At 36.8% G+C, this 25,948-nt stretch overlaps 1 protein-coding gene across 2 annotated transcripts in view; it reads right to left on the bottom strand.

The window, feature by feature from the left end:
• GALNT2 (polypeptide N-acetylgalactosaminyltransferase 2) overlaps window positions 1-25,948 on the bottom strand; it is a 98,172-nt gene that overhangs the window by 11,581 nt on the left and 60,643 nt on the right. For both annotated transcript variants that reach the window (XM_075043307.1, XM_075043308.1), the window contains exons 4-11: window positions 21,358-21,456; window positions 20,726-20,793; window positions 19,730-19,795; window positions 16,250-16,371; window positions 10,073-10,160; window positions 6,160-6,247; window positions 5,502-5,605; window positions 476-602 (exon numbers count right to left, since the gene is read on the bottom strand). In XM_075043307.1, coding sequence (XP_074899408.1) covers window positions 476-602; window positions 5,502-5,605; window positions 6,160-6,247; window positions 10,073-10,160; window positions 16,250-16,371; window positions 19,730-19,795; window positions 20,726-20,793; window positions 21,358-21,456 — 762 coding nt within the window. The remainder of the gene's footprint in view (window positions 1-475; window positions 603-5,501; window positions 5,606-6,159; window positions 6,248-10,072; window positions 10,161-16,249; window positions 16,372-19,729; window positions 19,796-20,725; window positions 20,794-21,357; window positions 21,457-25,948) is intronic.

Genomic DNA, 25,948 nt, shown 5'->3' with positions numbered 1-25,948 from the left:
ACTGGCACAAATGCCAGAATCAGTCTACATAACTATTTGCATATCACATACCGATCATGTATTAAGAAAAAGCAAGCAAAGCATATTCATATCTTAGTGTATTCTCGCTCTTAGAGAATGATGAAACTGTTTCTATGAAATGAAGATTTATGAGACAGTTCTGAAAATAAAGCCTTCTTTAAAACCAAATAAAGTTCTCAAAATTGATAGAATGCCAAGCTAAGCATTTCCTTCTTTTCCAGATTCTCAGACTGCATCTGCTAGAAGTTTCCCTTTTTCAACTCTCAGGTTCTTCTCTCAATCTGTGTAGTTGCCTCAGTCATTAATTTCCTTCTAATTAATATTTTTCCATGCTAGATAATATTGCAAATATTTCTAAAGAAAAGAACCTTAAAATGAAATTACTGCCACCTGCTGATCATCTGAAGAAATCCAAAATATTGCTATTTAGCTGAAGACATGACTTAACAGTTACCTTGCAAACACGGTACCACTCCCACCGGGAAACGTGTAAGGATGCTGTTTGCGGAATACATGACCCACTCTGCTGCAAGGGATGATTTCTAGGCTGCCACCACATTGCCAAACTCTGAATGAGATCTCTGAAATAAAAACGTGAATGAAAGACCACCATCACAAAATACTGTAATTTTATAGTGTACTATTTACAGAGAAGGCTTTTACTGATTATTGCTGAGAAGATCAATAAGATAGTTTTCTGAGAAATTCTAGGATAAGCAAAAGCATATCTGAGCATTTACTAATATTCTCCAAGCTCAGGAAAAATAATCATATTAACTTGGAAGCAAAACTCTATGTCTTCTCTTATTTGGGGTTACCAGCATTCCCCAAATTCATAAACCACTCTGCAATTTGCCAGAGTAAGTAAGGTCTATATATACTATTACTGTGTTTCATCTAAAGGGTAAGCAACAGTAGATACACTTAACATCACTAGCTTATAATAAAATTTTTCAGCTAAAGATGGAATAACACAGTGAACAAAATCAAGGCATGATAAAACAGTCAGTAGATTCGAGCTGCTGATTTATTACAGCAGATAACCAAACACTCCCAAACACTGGTCGTGGAAGGAGTTATATCAAGTCAATCCTGATTTGAAGACAGACTGAATAAAAGATGCAACTTCAGTAAACTGAAGGTTATGGACAGTACACTTATAAACCAATCTAGTGAGCTGACCCAGCTGGTGAGGACAAGAAGGTCTAGAAATATTTATACATTTTCTCAGCTTAGACCTTTGACAGCAGAAGTCACCTAATGATGACATGGAACTTTTCCTCATTCATTCCAAATTAGCACAGTAAAAAGGGTGCTTTCAGTAGCACTGTTTCAATTTTGATGATTCCCCCTTCAGTTCAGCAGCTGCTACCAGTTACTGAGCGCTACCCTTAGTTCCAAGCCTCTTCATAATCATTCAGTATCTTTACACAGATTAAAAATAATAATAATCTCTAATTTAAAGTCAGTGTCTACCTTTTATTACTTAAACTAAGTGCCATTCCTTCCCCCAGAAGCCTTCCTCCCACATACACAAAATAAGTCATAAAAATAACATTACTTCAAAAATTAAATTTGGAAAAAAAAAAAACCAAACCAAAAAACCAACCAACCACCTCAAAGGTTAGAGAGCATGTCATCATGACAGTCTGTCCAGAGGAAAAAAAAAAAAAAAAAAAAAGAAAAAAAAGATGTGCTGTGATTTCAAATGTTGACAGTGCAGGTTAACTGCCCTTCTTCCAAACAGTCTTTGCTTTTACAAGGATAATTTCCTATTTGTTTTACTTCAGTGATAAATTCTGTTGCATTGGGACCAATTAGGCATATTCATGAACCCTAGACAGTCAACATAGTCTGATCTATGGACAGATCATCCTCAAAAATATTAATGACGATATTGTCTTTGCCATTAACTCAGTCTCGATTTTCCCGTTGAATTAACATGGGACAATAGGCAAAAGTAATTTTTAAAGCAACTTAATGTGACATTCTCTTCGTACATTTTTCACAGCACTAACTTCAGTCTTACACCTCTTATTTTGAGCTTAGAATGAAAAAAAAAATGAGAATCACAATAAATAACTGGTCACTGCTTCTATTAAACAAGTTAGCAACAAAAGCAACTCTGCTTCTACCAGAATAAATTACACATAGATGGAAGACAGCAGGCTTTCCCATATCTAGTTCAAATTTGCTCCCATACTGCTCAAATTGTGAAAGCAGAGGAGTAATAGTTTTCTTGTACCACTTTGAAGCATTAATTATGGAGTTTTGCTAGAAAGTTCATACAGTTATTTGCCCAACATGAGGGCATGCTACAGTCAGTGAGGACAGCCTAGTGAAAGAAGGCAGGGAGATCCGATCAAAGATACAGGCTTTTGCATTAGACAGGTGCAGACTAAATGCTCAAAATCTAGTATTAGACTTATTTAAGTATTAGAAAATACACACTTCTGAAATGCAGTAAAGTGAGATTCTGGTTAAAAATAAAAGGTCAGTGCAGTATGCCTAAAGCTCTTTTTTTTTTTTTTTTTAAATGATTCATCTGAAGGTTTAATCCAGAAAGTCACTGTCATCTGTTGAATGTATTTAGGCATTGAAAAAGTATTTTTGTTTTAGAAGTAATTTAGAAATATCTTGTGTCAACTTTTTTCATTATTCATAGATTCTTCTAATGTGCACATTAATTTGATTAATTCTCCTTCCATAAATTCCCAGAAATGTAAACCTACATGTATACTTTCTAGCACCTTAGATTCTGAAGAATCTAAAAAAAAGTGAAAATGATGAAAAATAACTCTATAGGAAAGACAGCAAAGGACTAGTAAGTAAGGAGAAGCAAACTAATTCTTATTTGCACCAACATGGCTTCTAAAGCCTGTGTGGATTTTTAAAGAAAAAGGAATGTACAGCAACTAAAACTTAAAAAAACCCCACAAACTCCCTTAAGACATCTTTTTTGCCATACTCACAGTGGGAGAAGAAATACTACTATTGTAACAATTTCAGTCGACACAGTTCTTCATTTAAAAGGCATAAACAGCATGTCAAACGTTCTTCAGTTGCATCCAATTATGTTACACCTCTCTAACAGATTTGCCCTTTCATTGTAGTGTGTCATCATTACTGAAGATGGGGAATGTCTTACTTGCTCCCTGATTTTAGCAAAATTATTAAGAAAAGCCTAGGTTTTCAAATTAGACCCAAACCTTCTAATGGTTCATCCAGTCTCCAGTGTACTCCAATCCTCCTATGCTTATCAAAAAGCATTGTAAAGATTCTGAGAATTAGAATTTACAAATTTAAGACCAGACTGAACAAACCTTGATCCATGTTTTGTACAGTGAGCATGTGTTATCAGTCATATTTAGCAACAAGCTGAAAATGCACAGTATCTTCATGGGAAGAGCTGTCCCTTGGCTAATTTAAACAAAATACCAGAGGTCCATCTTGAAATTTCTAAAGTTGAGACTATACTAACATGTAAACTAAATCTCATAACAGCTGCTCGGCACATGCTTGAAGGAAAAATGCGAAGTTTTATAAAGCATAAATATAACATATAGAATTATTTTGCAAGTCTAGTAGGTAGGTATTTGTATGTAACGTCAAGCTGCTGATCCAGAGATATACTTGAGAGTAAAGAGGCCTGATGAATGTGCATGTTGAATTTTAAACTGCATGTCACAGATTTCCAGTATCTGGTGAATGTGTCATTTATTGCAAATTAAATCATACGCCATGTGATTTTTACTCATCTTCAGTTAGTCTGGCAACTATGAACAAATTATTAGCTGTCTGCTGGACTGACTGATCTTGCCTTCTCAGGGAGCCGAGAAAAGGCACCCCAAAGTCTCCATCTCCTCCTTCCCATGGAGGAAAGAGAACAGAGTGGAGCAAGAGCAACATAAACAGCTTTTTGCATGCAGTCTTCTCACCTTGAGTGAGGAGCTGTTACTTGTGCCCTTTCCTGCTATCAAGGCCTCAGTTATCAAAGCATAAAGATAGCTGCTAAATATTCAGAAAAAACTTGGTCGCTCAAGTACATGCTTGCAGCTGATCAAATATTTAAGCACTCTAGTGGCAAAAGAGGTTTTTAGAGTGAACATGAGTACTGTTGTAGTAAGTTTATCCAATGACTTTCCAAGACATTTAAAAAAACGAAAAATTGTTATTTTCATATTAATACAATTTAGCAATATACAGCCAAAATAATGAGAACACAGAAACACAGAAAGTAATTGTTCAAAATATGTAAGAGGTTTCTTTGAGTGTTGCATAGGAAAATCAGAGACTGGACTGTAAGGATGCCTCTTCCAACCTTTTAGTTCCTTACAGGAGTGTTAAACATTTGGTTACCATGTCTCCATACTTAGTGGGCTGTATACAGCAGACATTTCCTTGAAGGCCAAGCATATGCTCAATGCATATGCATATTTCAGTAACTCAAAATACTCATGGGTTTTCACAAGTTCAAGGTATTTTAGGATTCTGCAGCTAGCACATGCAGTAGAGAAGTTTCTATCCTTAGAACTGGTCCTAAACCACACTACTTAAAATGTCTGAGATGCATCTCTACCCCAAAACACTAAATTAATGACAAACTGGAAGTTTTGAGAAGTTGTAGAGTTCTGCTCCTCCCAAATATTTTTTGTTTTTGTTTTTAATACAAATATACAGGTCTCAACTGCAGAAAAAACTTTGTACAATACTGTAACGCAAAGAGCCAAAACCCCCCTAATAACACCAGATTTAATGGCCAGGTCAAAGAAGAAATGGCTAAAGCTCAAGTTCTCTCAGCTCCTCCTCCCTCCTCCATAAATCCCACTCACTTAAATATCTGAAAATAAGGACTTACAGCAAAAATGCTTTCTCAAGCATAATTACCTCACAGGGCTAAAGTAGGGGTATCAAATTAAAAAACTCACTAAGTTTAGATGTCAGGCAGTATAGTATTATTAAAGTTAAGAAACAGATTATTCTGTAGTCAGCTACTTTTTAACTGATTTCTTAAGGTGTATGTAAGAACATTAAACTCCTGAACTCCTGTGTTCTACTTTTCACGATTAAATTTCAGCAACATCTTAAAACATGCCTTAAATTGCCAGTATTTAAACATTATTGTATTTTAATCAATAACTTTGGATGAGGATGTGACTTTCAAACAAGATAGCATTTTTGAAAGTAATTGCCTATCTACATCCTGTAATTTTTTTATCAGCCAACTTCCGTTAGAAAAAAAATTCCCTGCTTAATGAACAAACACTTTTATGCTCTCCTATTTAGCATATAATTCCTACCTTGTTTTAATTGTTTCATTGAAATAAACCTTTTGGATTTCACCAGTAACACATGTGAAGTTTTAACTCTGGTTTTAACCCTCTGCACAAAATCCGGAAGACCATGACTCTGCAACAGTACAGGCAATGGTAAAACATGCTTTCTTTCAAGACTGATCTGAAGACAGATAATATACATACCTAAGTTTTCTCCACCCCAAACATCCATCATCATGTCATACTTCCCTAGTTCTTCAAAATAGGATTTGTCCATCACAAATAACCCACCAGCTATCATGGGTGTCCTAAACAGACAAGAAAAATTAAATTAAATACTTACAGAACCATGAACTCGGAGGCAACCATTATTTGCATCTCAAGGTTAATACCCCCTTGAAAAAAATCTGCAATGCTTTCGAATGCAACTAATTTTGCATATATCAATTCAAATGTTGTCTGCACACATTTCTATGGCATATATAGTACCCTGATCACCTTCTGAGGCAGTTTCCAGATCTCCATTTGGCTTACAAGTTCCTGATGTAAAGGGTGGCAATTTGTGCCAGCAATAAAACATTAAAACTGATGCTGTATTTTTAGCCCTCAAAACATACCAGCTTTAAACAAAGTGACATCTACTTTTTGTTAAGGGTAAATAATCTACTAGTGTGCTTTAAAGTATTTTTTTAAAATACAATTTATTTATGAGTCTCATAATGCTACATAAATATGAATGAAATTTCATTATTAATGAAAGCTATAGTAAAGATCCCCTTCCAGACTCAGAGAAGATGATTTCTAACTTTGTTTAGTTGCAAACTGCAATCTATTAGAGGGAGAAGTGGTGGTACAGACATACTTTATGGGAGCAACGGGATTTCCTTGCCGTGCTCTTCTTTGCTCTGGTGTCATGTAATCCCACTTGAACACCAGGTTCCAATCAAAGCCTTCAAGAAGAAAATATTAGAGTAGGATGTTAAAAAGACTGCGGTCATCATTCAACTTGTAGTAACATAATGTTGACTGAAAACACTGGGAACTGTAATTTAAATTAAAAATTTAAACTTGGACAAACTTCTGGGTAGAAAACAAACAAGTCCAGATGAAAGGTAAAGAAGTTGACAGGGCAATAAAACAGGAATCTCAAATATTAAGTAACTTCCATTCCTCTTGTTGCCATCTATTATGCAAACTAAGAAACCCAGTCAACAAGTGGCAAAGCAAAAGCCTTATATATGAATCTAACATCTCATATCTTTACATTGAGTAGAACATCATATGAAGATCTTCCAGCCATTACAAATGCTCCTAACAGTCATTACTGCACAATTGCATTTCAACTCTTAACAAATGATCACATATTTATGTTTACACAGGCTTTACGCAGTACTCTTGGTACCCCTCTATCAGCAGGAGCTCTCCATCATGAAGGTCACACCAGGTTATGGAGCTCCCTCTTATCTTACTAACATTCCTTTAACTTCCTGCTTTCCCACTGCATGCTTCCAAGCCCATCATTTTTTAAACCCGAGGCAAGTGCTAGAGCACCAAAATCTTACTTCCCTTATATATGTACATATAGGTGTGTACACACAGCAACAGCCGGTCTGGTCCTTTCCTGAGTTAAGCACAGAAGCCCGTAAAGATCACTGGAATAGACAAGCCCAATAGGTGACCTACAGCAGCTTTCTACCTGACAACCATTTGAATTACCTCCTTTAGGCAACAATACACAGCTGGTACAAGACAAACTCCCTATAGGAAACACTTTCATACTAGTTTTCGAGCTGGGTTATGCCCATAAGCATGAACATCTATTAAAGAACTACACAAGGTCCATAGCCCTCTCCCAGTACACCTAGCAAATCTAGCAGACTGCCTGCTGCCAAACACATTTACATCCTATGAGGTCATGTAAGGAATGATTTCCAGATTTCTGGTGCACAGATGTCAGCAGTTTTCTTTCTCCAGCATAAAGATAAAGCAATTACTTTGTGGGGAAAAAGCTAAAGTAAACAGACAACAATTACAGTCCTACAAACTGTCTGTCTGCATCTGTAAACATGCATAGTAATGACTGATGCAGAGTTGAAAACTAAACAGTTTTCATTTTAACTCACAAGATATTTGACACACACACTACAGAAATTATCCTGAACAGTCTTTACAGCATGCATGCCAACTCTTTCTCTCCATGTTTGAGTACTTCATGAAGTGTTGCACTGTAAAAATGAAAGACCATCTAACTACTCTAAAACTCCAAGTAGCAAAACAGTAAAATGGCTACAATCGATAGTACTGCAAAGCCTCCAGCGTGAAAAGTAAAATGAGCTCCAATATTTCCGTGCAGTTAAAAAGTCGTACTTTATCATACGTACCCAGCAAAATTACTTGCATCTGGGAGAACTTTGAAAAAACCTACTGTTCTCCGGCAGAAGCAGTAGAGATAGAGTTACATATACTCCAGTGAACACAAGGGGTCTCTTTTGGAACACAGCACTCTTACAAACTCCGAACAAGTGCACAAATAGTCTACCCATAAAAACTGCGTTTCCATCTCCATTTTCACTGACTCTGGGAAAAATCTGCACTCAATGAGATAATATCAGTAACTCTGTAAAGGAAGTATTTTTAAACACAAGTGCATATCCAACATGAAATTCTATCCAGTGTAAACTGCATCATAGGCATACTTTAAATTATTAGATCTCTGTTAACTACAGTTTATTCCAGTAATTAAAGTGTTTCTCAGGGCAGTATAAACACTTTCGCAAATCCCTCCCTCAAAAAAAAATTTGTAACATGAAGTGCATGGATTTAGTATTGGCCAGACTTGGGAATTGTTTCAGCCCTGTCTGCTTTAAAAAGTTTGTAGCATTTACTAGGTTGCTTGTCTTGGGTGATTAAGTCCTTTCAATACAGACCAGGCACAAATGCTGTCCCAGCTGTCTCAAGTCTCCATGCTTCAGCCACACAGATACTGTGTCTAAGGTTGAAAGCATAGTTTGGTTTCCATGTTTAGACTTGGCCCCAGTGAATGTGTCCCCGTGATGCCAAATGTTGTAGTGCCTCTAACATGGTAATCTGTCCTCTGGGAACTGAAAAGAAATATATTATTCATGTTTCAACAGACCCCCAAATAGCTTTAAACACTGGTATGTGCAAAATTTCTATTGTTAACATTAAAAAAAGACAGCTTCTCACTCCTCAGCCCAGAAATACAGAGGCTCCATGCACTTAAAAAAAAAAAAAACCTATCTATTTCTATTGTGTACGAGGGGAGAAAATGAGCACACAAAAAAAGAAAAAGAAAAGAAAAAAATAGAGAAACGTAGTTCCAAAGATGAAGCATGAAAAGCAGTAACAAGTGAAATGATCTCTCAATCTTCTCCCACTTCACTTGGGAAGAATTAAAGAGCATGAACCCCGCAGGAACCAATCAAAGATTTCAATGAAAGAATTCCTCCTCCTACTGCAGACAACAATAAAACCCACATAATGGTATAGAGATTTCCATACTCGAGGTATAATGAATAGATTGGGTAAAAGCCTTAAGGTTTTAATAAAGCTGGCACACAGATAATAGCACAGAACTATACATTAGCATACTGTGAATATATGCACTGTAGGTGTTATTTCAAAACGTTAATTAAAAGGATACAGAACCTCTCGCCTCCAGATCACTGACGAACTTGAAGCATATGCAACATTATGCAAATATTGCTTTTATTTTAGTTTACTGGAACAACACTTGGTGGCCGGTTGGAGACTAGTAACTGAGAGATCAGGCTTGAAATTTTTTTTCCTTCCTCACTCAAGAAAGTCCATTTAGAAAAAGCTGAAACACTGTTGGAACAGCACTACGTAATTTCTATACAGTGGCTCATCTTATATCTTTATGCAGACAGTTCAGTTTCCAGGGTTGTGGGAATAATTATTAAAAAAAAAAAAAAAAAAAAGAGGGGGTGCAGAGAACAGCTATTTTAAAAGTCTAGATTCTTGCTAGGAGTAAAAAAAATTTTAAAAAATTGTAATGAGTACAGATTTTAGTGTGTGGTTGCCCTCCCCCTCTTTGGAAAAGGAAAGGGGAGGATTTTTTTATTGTATTCATTTTTATCGAGTGCTTCACAAGTCTTTTTACTATTTGCTGTCAACAGTTTACACTAGCTAGACATAGTGAAACTGTAGTACTTCTAAACTTAACAGGGAATTTTGTAACAGTAAAGGTATAAATGCTACAAATTTTCACGGTCACATGTTACTCTCTTCACAATTACAGATCATGGCTAACAAAAACATTTATTTTTTAAACACATTCCAAAGCTTTCTGCTTACTCAGAAGAGTTTAAGTTTTAAAGCAAATCAGCATCTTGGAAAAAACTCATAGGCACTGCATTGCTGATGGGCTTCTAAGCTAGTGAGCAATTAAAGCCTGTCTTATCTAAAAAGAGAATCATAAGCTCTGGCCATAAGCTGCTTCCGACATATTTACACAATCCTACATTGGAGCGAGTCTTGCACATTGGTAAAAGGCAGCATAAACTTATAAGTATTAGTATAATAAAGATCAACTGTTTTAAAGTAGAGGACAATAAGGCCAATTAAAATCCAAGCCTAGAAACAAGTAACCTACAGAACTTAAAACTAGATATATGAAAGGGAAGAACAGTATGTTAATTGCTCATTCCACAACTGCAGTGATTATGAGCTTTGATTCTTGATGCCCTTTTTTTTTTTTTTTTTAAAATCTGTATTCCAGTACAGGTACATACCGCCTTTTAAATCAGCTGACGCCCCCACGTACTGGAAGTTGTCCATATTAATTACATCAATAATAGGAGACACAACTCTGGTCTTGTCCTAAAATAAATATTAGAAAGTAATATTGAAATAATGAAATCAATATATAAAGATTCAGGCAGGATGAGATGTTGAACAGTTCAGCAGGATTTCATTAGCACGTCTCCCCCAGCTCTCCCCCTACTTCAACTTACAGCTCTGAATAGCCAGTGCTGTGAATAGCATTGCTCAGCACCGCTTCAGAAAGCAGAAACCACACAATATAGCTGGGAATCCTCTTTCTATTCTAGGCTACTTATATTCAAGTAATCCCCCTCTTCTGACTTGCTCTTGAAGAAGGCAGCAAACTTGTAGTTCTAAAGGCAGTCGAGCAAACAGCGCTTCCATTCTTACTTTTAAAACCAGCTCCAAGAAAAGAAGCATCCAGGCAATTCATATTTTCCACAGCAAATCTCTAGCCACGCAGTGTATTACGGTCTTATTATTTCAACCTTTAAGGAACACTTAGGCCTTTCTGCAATCAGAAAAGTCTTAGGTTAATGCTAACCCATTTCACACCAGCAGAATCACACTTCAATATCAGATACTTAGACAGGAAAGAGAACCTAAAACCACCTCAAACTAATGAATGCTATTAATCTCCAGCAGCCAAGATTCCAGTGGTACAGATACCACATTCCTCTGTCCAACCAAGGTCTCATATAGTACTCTGAGCATTGTTAATTACCTCAGCTGATATTTTTGTCAAAACAGTTTAAGAAAAACAAAAATCTTTCCAACAACTCCACGTGCATCATCCAGTAGGATCACAAGACATCAGTACTTTAAAAAAAGGCTCATCTAATATTAGAAATGCAATATCATAGTTAAGCCAATTTCTCTCCATGAGTTATTGGGAGGGAAAAAAATTACATTTACAGACTGAAGCATAACTTCTATGGTAGTTTGATGGAACATTTTGCTCGAGTTCAAAATAAAAGTTTGAGGTCCACAATTTAACATCATTCAGAGAGCACAGATAACTTCAGAACAGTGTATCACCAAATCTGTGAATATAAACAAATGTTTTGAACAAACATTTGGCAACTGTTAACAGAGAAACAGTTCTCATGGTTAAAAAACCATACCAATCTAAACATCTCCATTTTAAGAATTTATTTCATAAGTATGTCTTCAAACAACAACACATATATTCTAGACAGTGTTTCAGCAATGCATCCCCCTTGCTAATCAGTATTGTACAGAACAGATTGGAACCAAACTAGTATGAGAATAGCTTGAGCTCCTAACAAGAGACTTAAAAACAACTCTTTCAGTCAAATGCTTTGCTTGGTCCAATAAGGACACTAAACACCCATTTTCATTTATTGGATCTTAACTATTCAATCTGTGCTGATTTTAATAAGCCCTAATTATACTGTTGGCATTTACTAGGTCATTCTGCCTGAGTGAGCAACAGGTCACTAACTTCTGTATCAGCCAAAAGGAGAATCCAAGTGAACCCAAGAGAATTCAGGCTGAAGACTAAGCTAAAAGCTGAAGACTCATTATTGATTTCTACACTCCTTTTAAGTATCACTGTGGCTATACCACCCTGGCCAAATATCTGCTTTTATGAGAGATGTAATATAACATCTAATCAGCTCTGCTACTGAGTATCAATTAGCTTGGTCTAAAGCAAGCTAGAAACACAGACAAAAAAGACCAACCTGTCCTACTTCCCCATCGATCACATCTTTAGCTTCTGTTTCTGTTAGCTGTAGCCCCAAGTCCCTGTTTATAATGGCAAGCATACAGTTTTGCTAACTGTGTTGTACTTGGGAAGCAATAATGATTTACTGCACCTTAACTGTGAAACTCTAACTGTGTTTGTGTGCCCTCCTATACTGCTAAGGCATTTCAGGTGTACCCATGACCTTATTTTAGGCATTCTACAGTGATAGAATTAGAAAACTCCTTTATTTAAAGACTGATGAGATAGAAGATATCCAGCCTGCCGGCTATTCACAATACACCCATGAAATACACGAAACAAAAATGGAACCACCCTTCCTTTCTTTCTCCTTCTTTCCTTAGCTGAAGCTAAGACAGCTTATACATCTATGCCCATCTCTAAAAATCTTTTCTGACAAAAATCTGCATTTTCTCAAAAGGTTCTACTTGGCACAGTTGAACCTGGTGGTAAAAATTTCCCAAGCTGTCAAGTATCACATTAGGTAGAGCTTCAGTTAGGCTTCAAACCCATCTCCACCGTGCTGAGTAAGCAGGTAGCACGCTGTCTCTATGCATTTGGGATTTCCTCAGGCTTTTACTGCTGGTCTGATTAGTTCTATCAGTATCAGTGTGACACCACACTAACACCACTTGCTACACCTAATGTATTATTTAAACAATTTACAGTTTTTATCTCCAACAGACAAATACCCAGGTTGTGAACATTCAGTTCAATGTACAACCCCCACTTCGTTGGCTTGGAAACATGCTGTTCCTTCCATGATTTGAAATCATAGATTTGCTCAGCAGCAAAGCAGACAAAAGACTTGCACATTCTTAAGGTGATGCTTTGCAGGGCACTATGAAGTTGTCAATACAGAGATTGCTACAAAGAAAGAGCTTGTGGGTCTCCAAAGTACACAGAGTTCATCCACTTAAAATACTACACAGCAGCTGCCCCCTTTAAATTGTCCTAAAGCAAGATACTTATTTATCCATAGTGTGATTAAAGTAGAAATCCAATGTGCATTTTCGAAACAAAAAAACACACGCAAAAAGGAAGTCTTTCTGTAATCTTCTGTTTCATTCTGAAGGGTTGACACCATAACTTATAATGGAACACACAGCTGGAAAACCATGTGTTTCTTGGTGAGGGTAATGGAAAGAAATAACCTGTGAATACTGCAATCTCTAGTGCCTGGAAGCTTGTAGCAGACTACTTCATTTTAGTATTTCATAAGGAGGTTATGTATGCTCTAGAGAGTTAGACTATTATATATTATTCTCATAAACCATCAGAAATTTTCCTCAAGGTTCTGCATACATTGCTTCCCCCCTCTCTAAAAATCTCAAGACACTTCAAAGATTAAGCTTCACAACACTCTTAAGAGAAAATATAAATATTTTCTTTTCAGCATTGTACCAGTTAAAAGTTGACTCATTCAGGGTCACAAAATCTGAGACAGATATGAAAAAGGAATCCACATCTCATTTCTTAATCTTAGCTCTTTCTTCCTTTTAAGATAGTCTTTGTTTAAAAATACCTTCCTAAAAGTGACAGGCTTTATGGCTATGCTATGAAAACAGATTAGTTCAGTCCTGCACCAGAATCTTTCAATTTTTATTTTTCTCATGTAACTGACATATTGTAAAAATAGAACATCAAAGTGATTAGAAATTGGAAATGGAAAAAGCCAAGGAGACAAATATTCATTCAATAGCTAGTAGTTACCAATGTTTATAAGGTTGTGTACACTTATTACTATGTTGACATTTGGGGGGAATTAAAGGGTTAAACTGGCTCCTTGTTTGATCTCCCCTAACTAACAAGCACACAAAAAAATCTAGAGGACGACATAAAAGGTAGCCTTAGGGAATCAGGCAGAAAGCCATTCTCCAGGAGGGAGTAAAGAGGGAGAAGATATACCAGCTCCAGGTTACACAGGTATCTGTACACATTCTGCACTCTAAAATATTCACCTTTTATGTATGTTGCTTCTGCTTTAAGCCTTTGCTCAAATTGCTGAAGAAAGATCCCTAGCAGTGCCAGACCCCTCTAGGAATGCTAAGCAAGCCTGGTCAAGACACAAAGATACTCTAACCAGGAAATCATCTCTGAGAAGAAAACCATGGGATGGATTATCCTTCAACTGAAGAGGAGAGCTTGATGCCTCAGGTACTCCTAACACAAGCAAGATGTCAAAGATGTAGCTTTCTAAAGTGGTTACAGCACATCAGATAAGAGTATTGTAGAACTGATTCAATTCAGACTGTTTCTTGGAAGCTATATATTTTTATTTTGTAACATACACAACTAAAACTCCAACAGAATTAAATCCCAAGTGGGCAATTCTGGAACAAAAGGAAAAAAAGAAAAAAACCACACTTTCCACCACATACAGAACAGATGCAGCAGTGCATCAGAAAATACTGTATTAATGCATAGTACCCCTGACCTGAAAAAGTTACCTTTGAGGCCAGAGCAGATATGAGTTCACATCTATTCAGCTTCTTGTCACTGAGACTATCAAGAAAATGCTGCCAATTAGCATACTATCTGCACTGTGAGTAAAATCAATCTATTTAAAATAACAAAGAACTATCATATACTATAGGTAAACACTATCCATGCCTTAAGTATTTGAACAAGCAGAAAGCTTAGAAGCTACTTTATCAAACCTCACACCTTTGGTTGGGAGTCTTCCCAGATGAAAGTAAACTAGAATTCCACATCAATTATTTATTTAACAGCACATCAAGCTTTTAAGAATGAAAAAACGTATTCATACAACTGAAAACTATTCAAGTTTTGTACATATGATTAGTGTGTACCGTGGTGACAATTGTGAGGAGCAAGTTTTGAAGGATCTAATAATTCCTGTGCTGCTAAAAAGTAGCTGCTGCACAAAGCAAAATATGCACCAGTTTCTCCCACCAAGTATACCACATGTAATGCTGGATCTCCACAAAATTGTCAGCTATTTAATAAGAGATTTTACATTCTGTTACGATGCAAAGGTAACACACTTTCACAACCCGTATCAGTTTCAGAAAGCTAAATGAGCACGCCCTGAAAAATGTCATAGACAAGAAAAAGGGTAAATGGCAAAATAGCTGTCTTACTAAAAAGCAGAGGTTTGTTGACCAAAACTACCATTTCTCTTCTGATTTCTCAAACAGGTAGATGCTTCAAACCATTTACACAAAAAGGCTTGAAAACAGATTCCACATCCTAGAATCCGTTAGTGTTTTAGCTGCAAACATTCTCCACTTCCTTCTGAGATACACGTAATGCCTTCAAGTTTATTTTCCTAGTTAATAATTATAGAGAAATTGTCCCGACCCTTCTGAGGCTACAACACTTTACACAGGCACAAAAATAGAAGAAAGTGCTATGTTTCTCATGCTCAAGGGCTTCGTAGGCTCTAGGTACTTTAATAGTTTCCAGGTTTGAGCTGATTAAAGTTATTTCTACTCCAAAATAGGATTTTAACTGCTGATATGTCTTAGGCCACTTACAGTATTTCTGGAATAGACAGTAAACCATCACAGAACCAAACAGAATAAGGAAAATCAGTCATCAGTTGATAGCTTCTCCAGTGGCATATTGAGTATACGGGTTTTACTTTCTCCCCCCCCACACTTTGGGGGGAAGTGCAAAGGGAACTGTAGGGAGGATAAGCAAAGAACTGGGCCTTAACAAGAGGGGGTAGCTTAGCAAAACCATTTTGACCAGGAGCATTTTGAAAGAAAGCCTTTCCAGGAAGGGGAGTTGACCAGAAAGGGAATGCAATTAAGAAATAAGAAAAACCCTGTAGTCTCGAGTGTTCCCCAGTGGTTTTTGGGATCACGCTTGATTCACTTTCCACTTCAACTGAGTTCCTCCAGAGCAAGTTAACAAGTATAACCAAGCCCTGGAGAAAACAGCGTACTTCCAATCCTCTCAATTGCTTTTCCGGGACACTGACTAAGCATCATTTTCATAGAAGCTGAAAGCCCACAGTCCCTGCTAATTTCCATGACAATTTTGGTTTCACAGCTCAACCTCTCTCCTATTATCACACTGAATCTTAATGAGGCATAAATACTCAGGTAAACTGAATTACATTGAGAAGATATTGGTTGAGGAGAACTATACTTTGCTCTAAAGATTTTCAACACTTACTGAGGAGATCCCTAAAGAACCAAAGAAGCATATATTTAAATTGCTTGTAAAGATAATAATAAATATTCACATTTTATGTTCCTGTGTTCACAGATTAAATGAACAAAAAGTGGGTTTTAATCACAGAACACTCTGATCATCTCCATCATCTCACTTCAGAGAAAAAGATTCCTTAGAAAAATGCATAAAATTAATGTAGTATAAACCAGATGGCTTTAAAATTTAAAAGCTACTTCTTCAGGAAATTACTTTAGAAGAACTCTTTACTAACCTCAGCTACTCTTTCCAAAAGCGGTTCCAGCCAGTGTTCATTGCATTCACAGTGACTATCCAGGAAGGTCAGCACTTTTGCTTGTGCTGCATCTGCCCCTCTGACACGGGAGCGCATCAAGCCTGAGAAGTAAAGATAGAAAGTTTTAAGTACTTACTGAGGAAAACAATCAATCAACAGTAGTGAGAAACTATTCCATTCCAAGTTAGTCATTAATTAAATTACTCTAACTCAGACAGGACAAACACACAAGTTCCATTATCAAAATGAGATACTAGTTAAAAATTTAGCGAAATGACTTCATACCAAACAGCCTGCAAGCTTCCAACATACTGCACCCTCGTCTACAAGTTTCAATCTGATTTAGGTAGAAGAATTAGAGTACCTTTTAAAAAAAAAAAAGTGATACACAACTACAGCTGGGTCTGCATTACAGTAAAAGGTAATTATACTGACAAACGTTACTCAAGATCGGTCCTGAAAACAAACACCTTTCCTACAGCTCTACGATAGAACTGAGGAAAGCACCATCATTAACTTATCTCCCTCACCTTTTTGCTGCCCCCCCATCTTAGTTCTCACCACAGTCTGTCCATTCTTCTGTCAACTTCTTCCAGAAATAACCATGCTTCATCAATTCATGCCTGAGAGCCTTCCCCCCACCCCTTTCAACTATTTCCTCTGTGTTTCTTGCAACTCTCTTGGTTTGTAGTTTAGCAGGGGTTTTTTTGGTTTGGTTTTGTTGGTTGGTTTTAGTGTTTTTTTGAAAATCTTATCTTGAAAAGATTTCTTTAGGAAGAAAATTCTGGTAAAGACAAGAGGTTCTTCTCTTCTCTACACCTCAGTTATACAGATCCCCTCACTGATTTACCCTGTTCCTTTCCTTCCTTAATTCACTTTTAATATTTGTTCATTGGATGACCTCACCATTCCTTAAAGTCCCTTGCTATATTTACACACATACCCTAGAAAATCCCACCATTTACTCCACTACAGAAAACAGCAAGCTTCCTCAGTCCTTTGCAAATTTCCTCCCTATTTTTCTCTATCGCTATTCAAAATTAATTGATTTCATTGTCACTCAAGACCAAAGCCAAGTACTTTTTTTTTCCTTTTTCTTTCTACATTGTTTCACACCAAGTCTGTTTTGGTTTTGGGGTTTTATTTTCCCCTAACTGAAACTTTGTAAAACAGTCAACCCCATTTCTTTCCATTCCCTTTACAAAATAAACCTGCAAAATATAACTGCCAAACAGAATACAAGATGCTTAAGAGGCAAAGCTTGTTGGTCTGTCCAACATTCAGCAATAAACAGCCTCATCAAGACCCTTGTACCATCTCTTAGCACAAATGTGAGTGCATCACTGTTCTAGATATACACTGTGCTGATGCTCTCTGACAGTACTTTCTACACCTTATCTGTTGCACATTGGCAGCTAACTATACCTCATTTTTTTTATGCTGCCTAATTTCAACCTTTGAACCTGTTCTGTTCAGTTTTTCCATATCAAACCATTCCTCAAGCACTCTAGCTATGTTTGTTTTACTTCTGCAATTCCTCCTTTCCAGAGCTTATTATTTCTAACTTACATTCTTATAGAACCTACTGTCTTGCTCTACTGCCATAGAAAACACACAACAGTGTTTCTAATATGCATTTTTTTTGCCCCACATCTGAGGTGACCACTTGGGCCACTGAGTCTTCTACAATCATGCTCAACCTTACAGAGAGTTGAGAAGGTTCCCCTCACATTTATTCACAGACTACCATGCCCTCCAAAATACATCTGTTCCCATAACAAACTCTGGTCTTACAGATGAGACCAAAAGCTACTATCACATATTTCTGAAAGCAAGGCAGTCAATGTTATCCCCTCCACAGACACTATGCCTTTATTTTAATTTCTATTTTAAACCACACTGCCTTCCTCTGTTGTTGATACTAACATGTTACTTATAGCATCTTACACACTGGCTGATTTTACTGATTCTCTTAAATTTTAATTTGTACGTGTCTGAGACATCAATATCAGTCTACACTTTAAAATGAAAAGCAAAGTGAGCATCAAAGTCAAGCATAACAAGCCAGCAATCAAATGAAATCTTAAAATATTTTAATTTAAAAAATTATCACCTGGTTGCACATACACACGTCTAGGCAAAACTTCATAAACAGTACGGTAGATCCCACAGGTAATAATTTAATCCTAATCTCACAAAAATACCAAGTAAGGCAATTGTGCCTTCAATTTGCAAATAGTTGTTCTTTTTTGACATTACAAAAGATTTGTCAAATTGAATATCATTTTCAGATCTACTGATGCATATTTTTAAGTATGAATGAAAATTCAGTTTATCTGTGTATGCAGTACAAAGTTAATATAATTACTAAAAAATAAAAACCAAAAAACTTTTACTTCATTCCATTTTGCTATTACGATTATCTCCATCTAAGTGCTGTACTGATCAGAGGAATGATAAACTTACTCAGAACCCTGCAACCATGGCAAGTCATAGAAGGTCTGCTTTCCTAATAAGCCTTTGTTCACAAGAATATCCCAAACAAAATATTTACAAACACTAAGAGCCCATCAGTTCGCAATAATTAATTATGGCACAACAACACAGGTTTTGTGCATGTCATTTCCATTTTCTGACAGTCTAATGATTCTAGCTGCTCCCCAGGGCAGCCTGGCAGCCTAGAAGATGCAGACCCTACAAAAATAAACAAGCACATATCTGCTCAGTCAGCTATTTCAACAATAAACTGTCAGTTATTATTTCAAACAGCTGTAGAATAACAGTTGCCTCTATCTAATGCTTTAAGCTCCATAGCAAGGAAGCTGCTGACTGAAGGGCTCAGTGATACGAGACCGAAGTCACAAAGCAACAAAGAGGAAAACAAAAATGTTAAGACAAAGTTTGTTACATGGCCCACTGGCTTCAGCAAAACCGGCATACGTGGTCCCAGACCTCCTGGCTGCTCAAACCCTCCCAAGTCTGCCAAACATTTTGTTTGCCAGGCTGTACATCAACTGGATCCTTACTCTAGTAAGGGAACCAGAAAAGAAAGGGGAAAAAAAAAAAAGAAAAAAAAAAGCTCTTTTTAAGCTGGATCGTTTCAAACATTCATACAATTTACAGTGAGACCTTACATACAATGGGAGCAGCTCAACTGAGGATTCAGTACAGTAAGAGAAAGGAGAGGTTGAGGGTAAAAGGCAATTTCTCAAGTTGGTGAAAGCCAACAGCGGGCCAACAGTGCACACACAACAACATGGAATTAATCAGAATTACTGGTTTTACTTGCACAAATGCATTTGTTTCTATTCCTTCCGCTAGTAAGTTGATTTATAAAGTGAAAATCCCCCCTCCAATATGGAGTGTATAGCAGAATGTTTCTTTAAAAGACTTGGTGAAGATTAACAGATAAGGCAGCACAGTGGAATTTGTATCTTCCTTCCCCCAGATTAAGCCTACCTTCTCGGCGATCGTTTCGAAGAACTCGCACTTTTTCAATTTTTCCCAAGAGAGCACCATCCTCAGCTTTTAAAAAAAAAAATAAAAAAATTCAAGTAATCAAGTGATGAAAGTGATGAGAACCAGTTTGATATCCAACACTGTACACCGTAAGAGAGGCTGTCTTCAAAGAAATACAAAAGCTTTGTAGTCAAAAATGTTTATGGTCATAAACAGTTAAATATAAGACATATGCTTAAAAAAAAATTACCTACTTGTCTCAACAGAAATAAAGAAAAGCTACCAGGCAAAGAAATTACTATACTCATTATGTTATTTAAAGATAATTTAATTTTACACTTTTGAAATATTTTTATTTCATTATATTCTCTGCCTACTTTAGATAGTTTCTACATTACTAAGAAAAAACCCCACCTTTTCTAGGATGAAATAAACTGTTTTCTTTGCAGATAAGAAAGTTCACTTTTTAACCAACATTAAGGCTTAAACCTATCCTAAACTAACTATAAACTAACAATGGAAACGTAGACATTAACTTCCTTTAAGAAATGTTACTCAGAGGTCCATTTCAATTGTTCAAGTTTGTATTGTGATACCCTAGTACTTAAAAACCTTGACTTATTTTAGATTTAGTAAGAATTTTCCCAAGAGACTGATGGAGACCTGCATTCATTTAAAGCAGTGCTACAAAAAATATTTGGTGCAAGCACCATGGATTTTATTTTTACATCAGATGACATACTATGTAAAGGCTGTTTTCAGTTATACACTCTGCTCCTTCAGCTAGCAAGAAGTAATAAGATATACCTGAAATATTTGTCAGAACTCCTCACATTTCCACAGTGACAGATATAAAAGAATTAAGAACTGGGTTTGGATCAGCCTCTGCAAACTCCTACTCATGTGACCTATTCTTAACTGAGTCACCTACCAGCATCTACAGAAAGTCTTACCAGAATAAACAAAATAAAGTTAAGACCCTGTAAAAGTACTTACAATCATTACTGTAGTCATCCACAAGTATGATTTCCTTAATGAGATGTGATGGGCTTTTTTTAAGGACACTGAAACAGACCAAAAAAAGAAAAGTATTCATACTAAGCAGTCTTAATGTTCCATAATAATGTCATAAAAGCAGTTACTTTGTTAAGCCACAGTAGAACCTAGCCAACAGCTATTGGCTTATTCTTACAGAAAGCATTTGTGAAGAGAGGCACACAGAGAATCATTCTCCCTGAAATTCCAGTCTCTAAGAAATGAGTAGAACAGACAACTTGCAACATGGAAGTCTTGCAGATAGCTTTAGGTCAACTACCCCCTGGGAATCCATCTGCCCTGAGTTTTTCTTGAAACTAGTTATACAGCCAACCTCCAAACATCTTCTAGTAATCGGTGCCACACTTTCACACATTTGTAGTTAAGGGGAGCGATTTTGTTTGTTTAATGCTGTTGTTTCAGAACATTAAGAACTGGAGGCATCAATGAAATTAAGGCCCAGCTTTCCCTCTGCAAATGGTTAGAAAAGCATAATGGATTGTTACTTCCCTTCCTTATCATAAGCCATTATCTGACACAAATGAATGGCCTTTGGGGGGGTGGAGTGGAATCAAGGTCTCTCTTAGGTATACCTGACAACAGTTCGAAGCAAAGCAGATCTTGCCTCATTATGAAAGGTGATCACCACACTAGTGGCTGGCAAATCTATCCGCCATTGTTTCCGTTGACACCTGGAAGACAAAATACCATTATTTAAACATAATATTTACATCCCAGGCTTAGCAAACAGCCTTCATCATGAAGCAGTTATCTATTAAACTCGGGTACACACTACACCTACCTAGGAAGAATGCAATATCTTTTTGCATGTGTGATTATAACCAACTCCTCTTCTGCCACTTTTGGTAGTTGTCTTGGTACAAAACAGACTACGAACGGTCAGTGTCAGATATAGGCAGGTTCAGAAAAGTCACAGGACTACCATCATTACAGTGTGTCATATATACCTTCCATGCAATTGAGTATGAAACCAGAGCACTTATTTTACATTAAAAGCATTCAATAAATTAAGCAAATAAGCATATTTTCAATGAAATACACAGGTTCACAGGCTACCATATGTCTCTTTTTTAGAATGGCATGTGTCCACTTCTCCCTTTAGTTTTTAAAGCTCCTGTAGCATCCTGGTCTTGCTCATAGATAAAAACAGTTTTCTATTCTAATGAGAAGTTGTGAGGATTGCAACATTCAGAATTTGAAAAACAAAGCTAGCTGTGACAATGTTGAGCCAACTAAACACAGAACCACATCCTTCCAAACCATAAAAATAATGAAATATTCCACCTATGTCAACTCATTTTTCATCACCTCTAATAGCCTGAAATTAATATAATAAGCAAAAAGAAGCAAATCCCCAAATACTTCCTGCAGGACTACATAAAGTTAAGCTGTTTAAATCCTCTGACAATAAAGCTAAAAAAAGACACTACTCTCATTGTATTAGAAGCTAACAGTACTAGAAAATGCTGTATAATGAGTTTATGCTGAAAGCATTACAGTCTGACAGGTCACGATACGCATCGCCATTCATGCAGTAACGTACACCAGTGATGTATTTCTTCACATATTCTTTATTTAATATTAGGGGTAGAGTTTTAACAGGCCTAGTTGTCTTGAGATGGAATAAACCTGGCTAGCATCCACCTGTAGCAATTCAGCAAATAATTCTGTACTCTGTGCAGTATTAATCAAACTAGCTTTTAAGGGAAGAGAGGTAAGTTACATTGCTACCTGAACTTCTAAAGCTAGGCCTCTTGCCTATATAAAAGGCCTCTCCACACCTGATTAAACATCTGCAACACGCATCATAAACCATGCAACCTTCAACTTCCCGGAATCAGAGCATGAGCAGCAACGGGTTTCTTGCCCTTGCCCACCCCAAAAAACCCCACAGACCTGCAGCGTTTTCGATACAGCACACCCATAACATCACATATATTAGTGCCTGCCATGAAACAAAACATTATTGTGCCATGGTGAACTCACTCGCTCTGAAGAAAAACAAAGCCCATGCCAACCCTACGATTGCCTTGTTTCTCAAACGGTGGGCGTACAAGATGGCTTCGTCACTAGTGCCCAGCGTTGAACCAATAAATCAAACATGTATGCATTCCTAGAAAGTGAAGAATTAAGACCTTCTCTAATTGTGAGCTTCTGGCAATTCATTTAGATAAGTGTAAGACATCCAGCTATAATACACCAAAGCCTATGGTGCCAAAAAAGATACTTTTTTTTTGTGCTAAATTTCAAATTGCCCACAGAGGACAAGTCTACTGTGCAGGCAGTTATCACATGAAGCACCTGCATTAGAATAATTTTAAAAGTCACATTAATCTTATACTGATCTTCTTGCAGAAGAGAGCACTTGAGCCAGAGCACTTCTTAGGGTAGAATTACTCAAGGCAATGAAGCCTCTCAATTTTAAGAAAACTCAAGAGCACTACTGCATATTTCTGAAGGAGAAATTAAGATTTTTAGATTTCCAAATAAAACTGGAGGAGTGTTTCACTGAGTATTTCTGCTCTCAGCTCTCCAAAAACCCCTGCTTTAACTGACTCAGTAGCAGTCCTCCTCTTATTCTTCTGTGTCAATAGTGCCATACTTGAAACTCAAACCAAAGAAACAACGTCATCATTTTTGGCACAGAGATTAGACTTTCTTTCCTCAAGTTACAGAATTTAATTTTACGTGCAGAATGACAAAATACATTTGGATAAAATAGAACTTGAACTGAAAACTTCAATCTAGACCATCAATGCTTAGCGTAGGTCATTAAAATCAGTTAAAACATGAGAAGTACATTCTTTCCCCCAGAAATTTGAGTCACTGGACTAGTTCATATCATTAACAAATTTTCAGAAGCCTCTATGGTTTGTTGAAACCATTTTTTTGACAGAAATATCCACTTTAACCAGTGCAAGAACATTCACCTCAACAGATGTCTGGGTACCAAGGAGACAAGAAAGTTTGTTTCTTCTCTGCCTAAGAATAAAACTTGAGTGTGAGGTCAGAAGCTTCTAATTGTTGCCAAATGAAGAAGAAAACACGGTTTAGTCCAGCTAAAGTACTTACCGGTAATTCTCAAGAATTATGCCAACACATCAGTTAAGAGACACGATCAGAAACCACTGGTCCAAAGTAAGCGTGGCGGACACTGGTCCACAAAAAACCATGGGGTAGTTCACCCTTCCTCCCACTTCAGACGCTATTTTACACTGACAGGAGGACAGAACTGGAAGTTTCCTATTACAACTGTGAGACTCAGTTTCTGGATCTCCAAAATCTACCGTGACAAGGATAGCTCTCAGTTACACGTCATAAACAGACTGCAACAGAAGGAAACCCAGAGGTTTCTCAGAGCTGTTGGAAGTGGCAGTTGTGAGCATCAGCTGGAGTGAGAATCTGCATTCCTGCTCAGACCTCCTCTCTCTCTGCTTCCTTTATGTTGTATCTGCCTGTTTCTCACTTCTCCTTTTTGCTTAAAATAAAGGCAAGCAGCAGCTTAAACAGGCAAACCAAAGTGTTCTCAAGCACTGCTGGCAGCTTTCACAAAAAGCAAGTAGTAAACTTTGGTCTTAACCCATTGCTAGTAAAAGTTTGTCCAGTGCAGAAAAGACTAAACAATGTAGTATAAAAAAAAAGATATGCATGATTATACACACATTTACATATCTAGTGTAGAATCCTGTAAACTGCTTCTAAACAGCCTATACAATTTCAGCAATTAAATAGTACTATTATGTAGTTATTTTAAAGTCAAACAGCCTCTTAGACATATCAATACAATTAATAAAAAGTTGCTTAAGCAGAAACAAGTATTTCCTCATCCAGGTTTCTTTTCTTAAAGAAAAAGATTGTAGCAGCTCTATAAGAGATCTTAATCTTAATACAGTTGCCTCCAATTTTATGGAAAATAATATGCTTCCAAGTGTCATGTGCTCAGATCTGTAACATATGCTTCATCCTATGGCTATTGCTATTGCTCTTTCCCTTGGACAGTACCCAAACAAATATTTCATGCAACTTTTTCAGCTTCTGCAGTGAATGTCCTTGTCAAAATGGAAGGAAAATTAATTGCAACATGGCAGGGAAAGCATCATGGACAATTTGCAGGAATGATTGCTTCAGTTTGGTTTGGGGTTTTTTGGTTGGTTGGTTTATTTTCTGCAAAAAGATGACCATTTACAGACTGATGGGCACTTAAATCTGCTCCACAGCAAAGTCTAAGTAATAATCACAGCAGAGATACAGCCTTTCCCTAGAAACATATCTCTCTCTCTCCTCATTGCAGGGTTCTTTTTCCAGCTCCATTTATTGAAAATACACAGGCAGGTCAGCATATAATCACAACACTGACAGTTAAAACATAGTCACTGTAATATAATTTGTCTCCTGTCATCTCTCTTATTTAAGTTCTTTCCAAAGTAGAGCATTCGTCTGTTAGACCCACCTGAGAGATTATTAAGTATCTAGAAAAATTCCAAATTCTGCATATATGAATCATAGAAGCTTCTAGAAGTTGGTGGCTGAGCTTTGCTCTTGTGGGAAAAGAATAACTGATCTAAAAAGTTAAAATGCATTTCTTGTGAAAAAAAAGTGATGTGATGAAGAAAACTCAAAAGTAATTTTAAACTCCTCAGTATACCAGGGGCATCGTGCTTTTCACTGCTTTCATGGCAACAAGTGAAACATCAGATTCTTCCTACTTTTCCAGTCAATTAATGGCACATTCTACACGACTAGCTTTATCTACAAATCATCTCCTTAAAGGAACCTAAACTCGTGTTATTATAGAAGGGATTTAAAAATGACACAGTAAGTGTCTGAGTTTTTATACAAATCTCCTTCGCTATGCCATTCCTGATTAAAGAGCTTTATGGAGGAAAACCAGGCACCTTCCTTATCCCTCTCCCTCTGGTGCCTCCTCCAGCTTCTTCTACCTACAAAGCTGTGAATGTACATTCACCCTAACTGCAGAATTAGTTAGGCAAATTAACTATACACAGTTGGCTAAATTTATGCTTTGAGCCTATGCTTGCCTAGTTTTTAAAACCAAGTTCAACCTGCTTCTGTTATTTTTAAGTTATGGAAGTCCTAATGAACAACTGTTGTTTTAATATTAATCAATTCTGCTTAAACAAGATTAGTGCAAGTCACTCAAAC

The sequence above is a fragment of the Buteo buteo genome, chromosome 12 (genome assembly GCF_964188355.1).
Source record: "Buteo buteo chromosome 12, bButBut1.hap1.1, whole genome shotgun sequence".
NCBI lineage: Eukaryota > Metazoa > Chordata > Aves > Accipitriformes > Accipitridae > Buteo > Buteo buteo.
The sequence above is the reverse complement of the archived record's forward strand: the minus strand, read 5'-3'. Positions and strand labels throughout refer to the sequence as shown.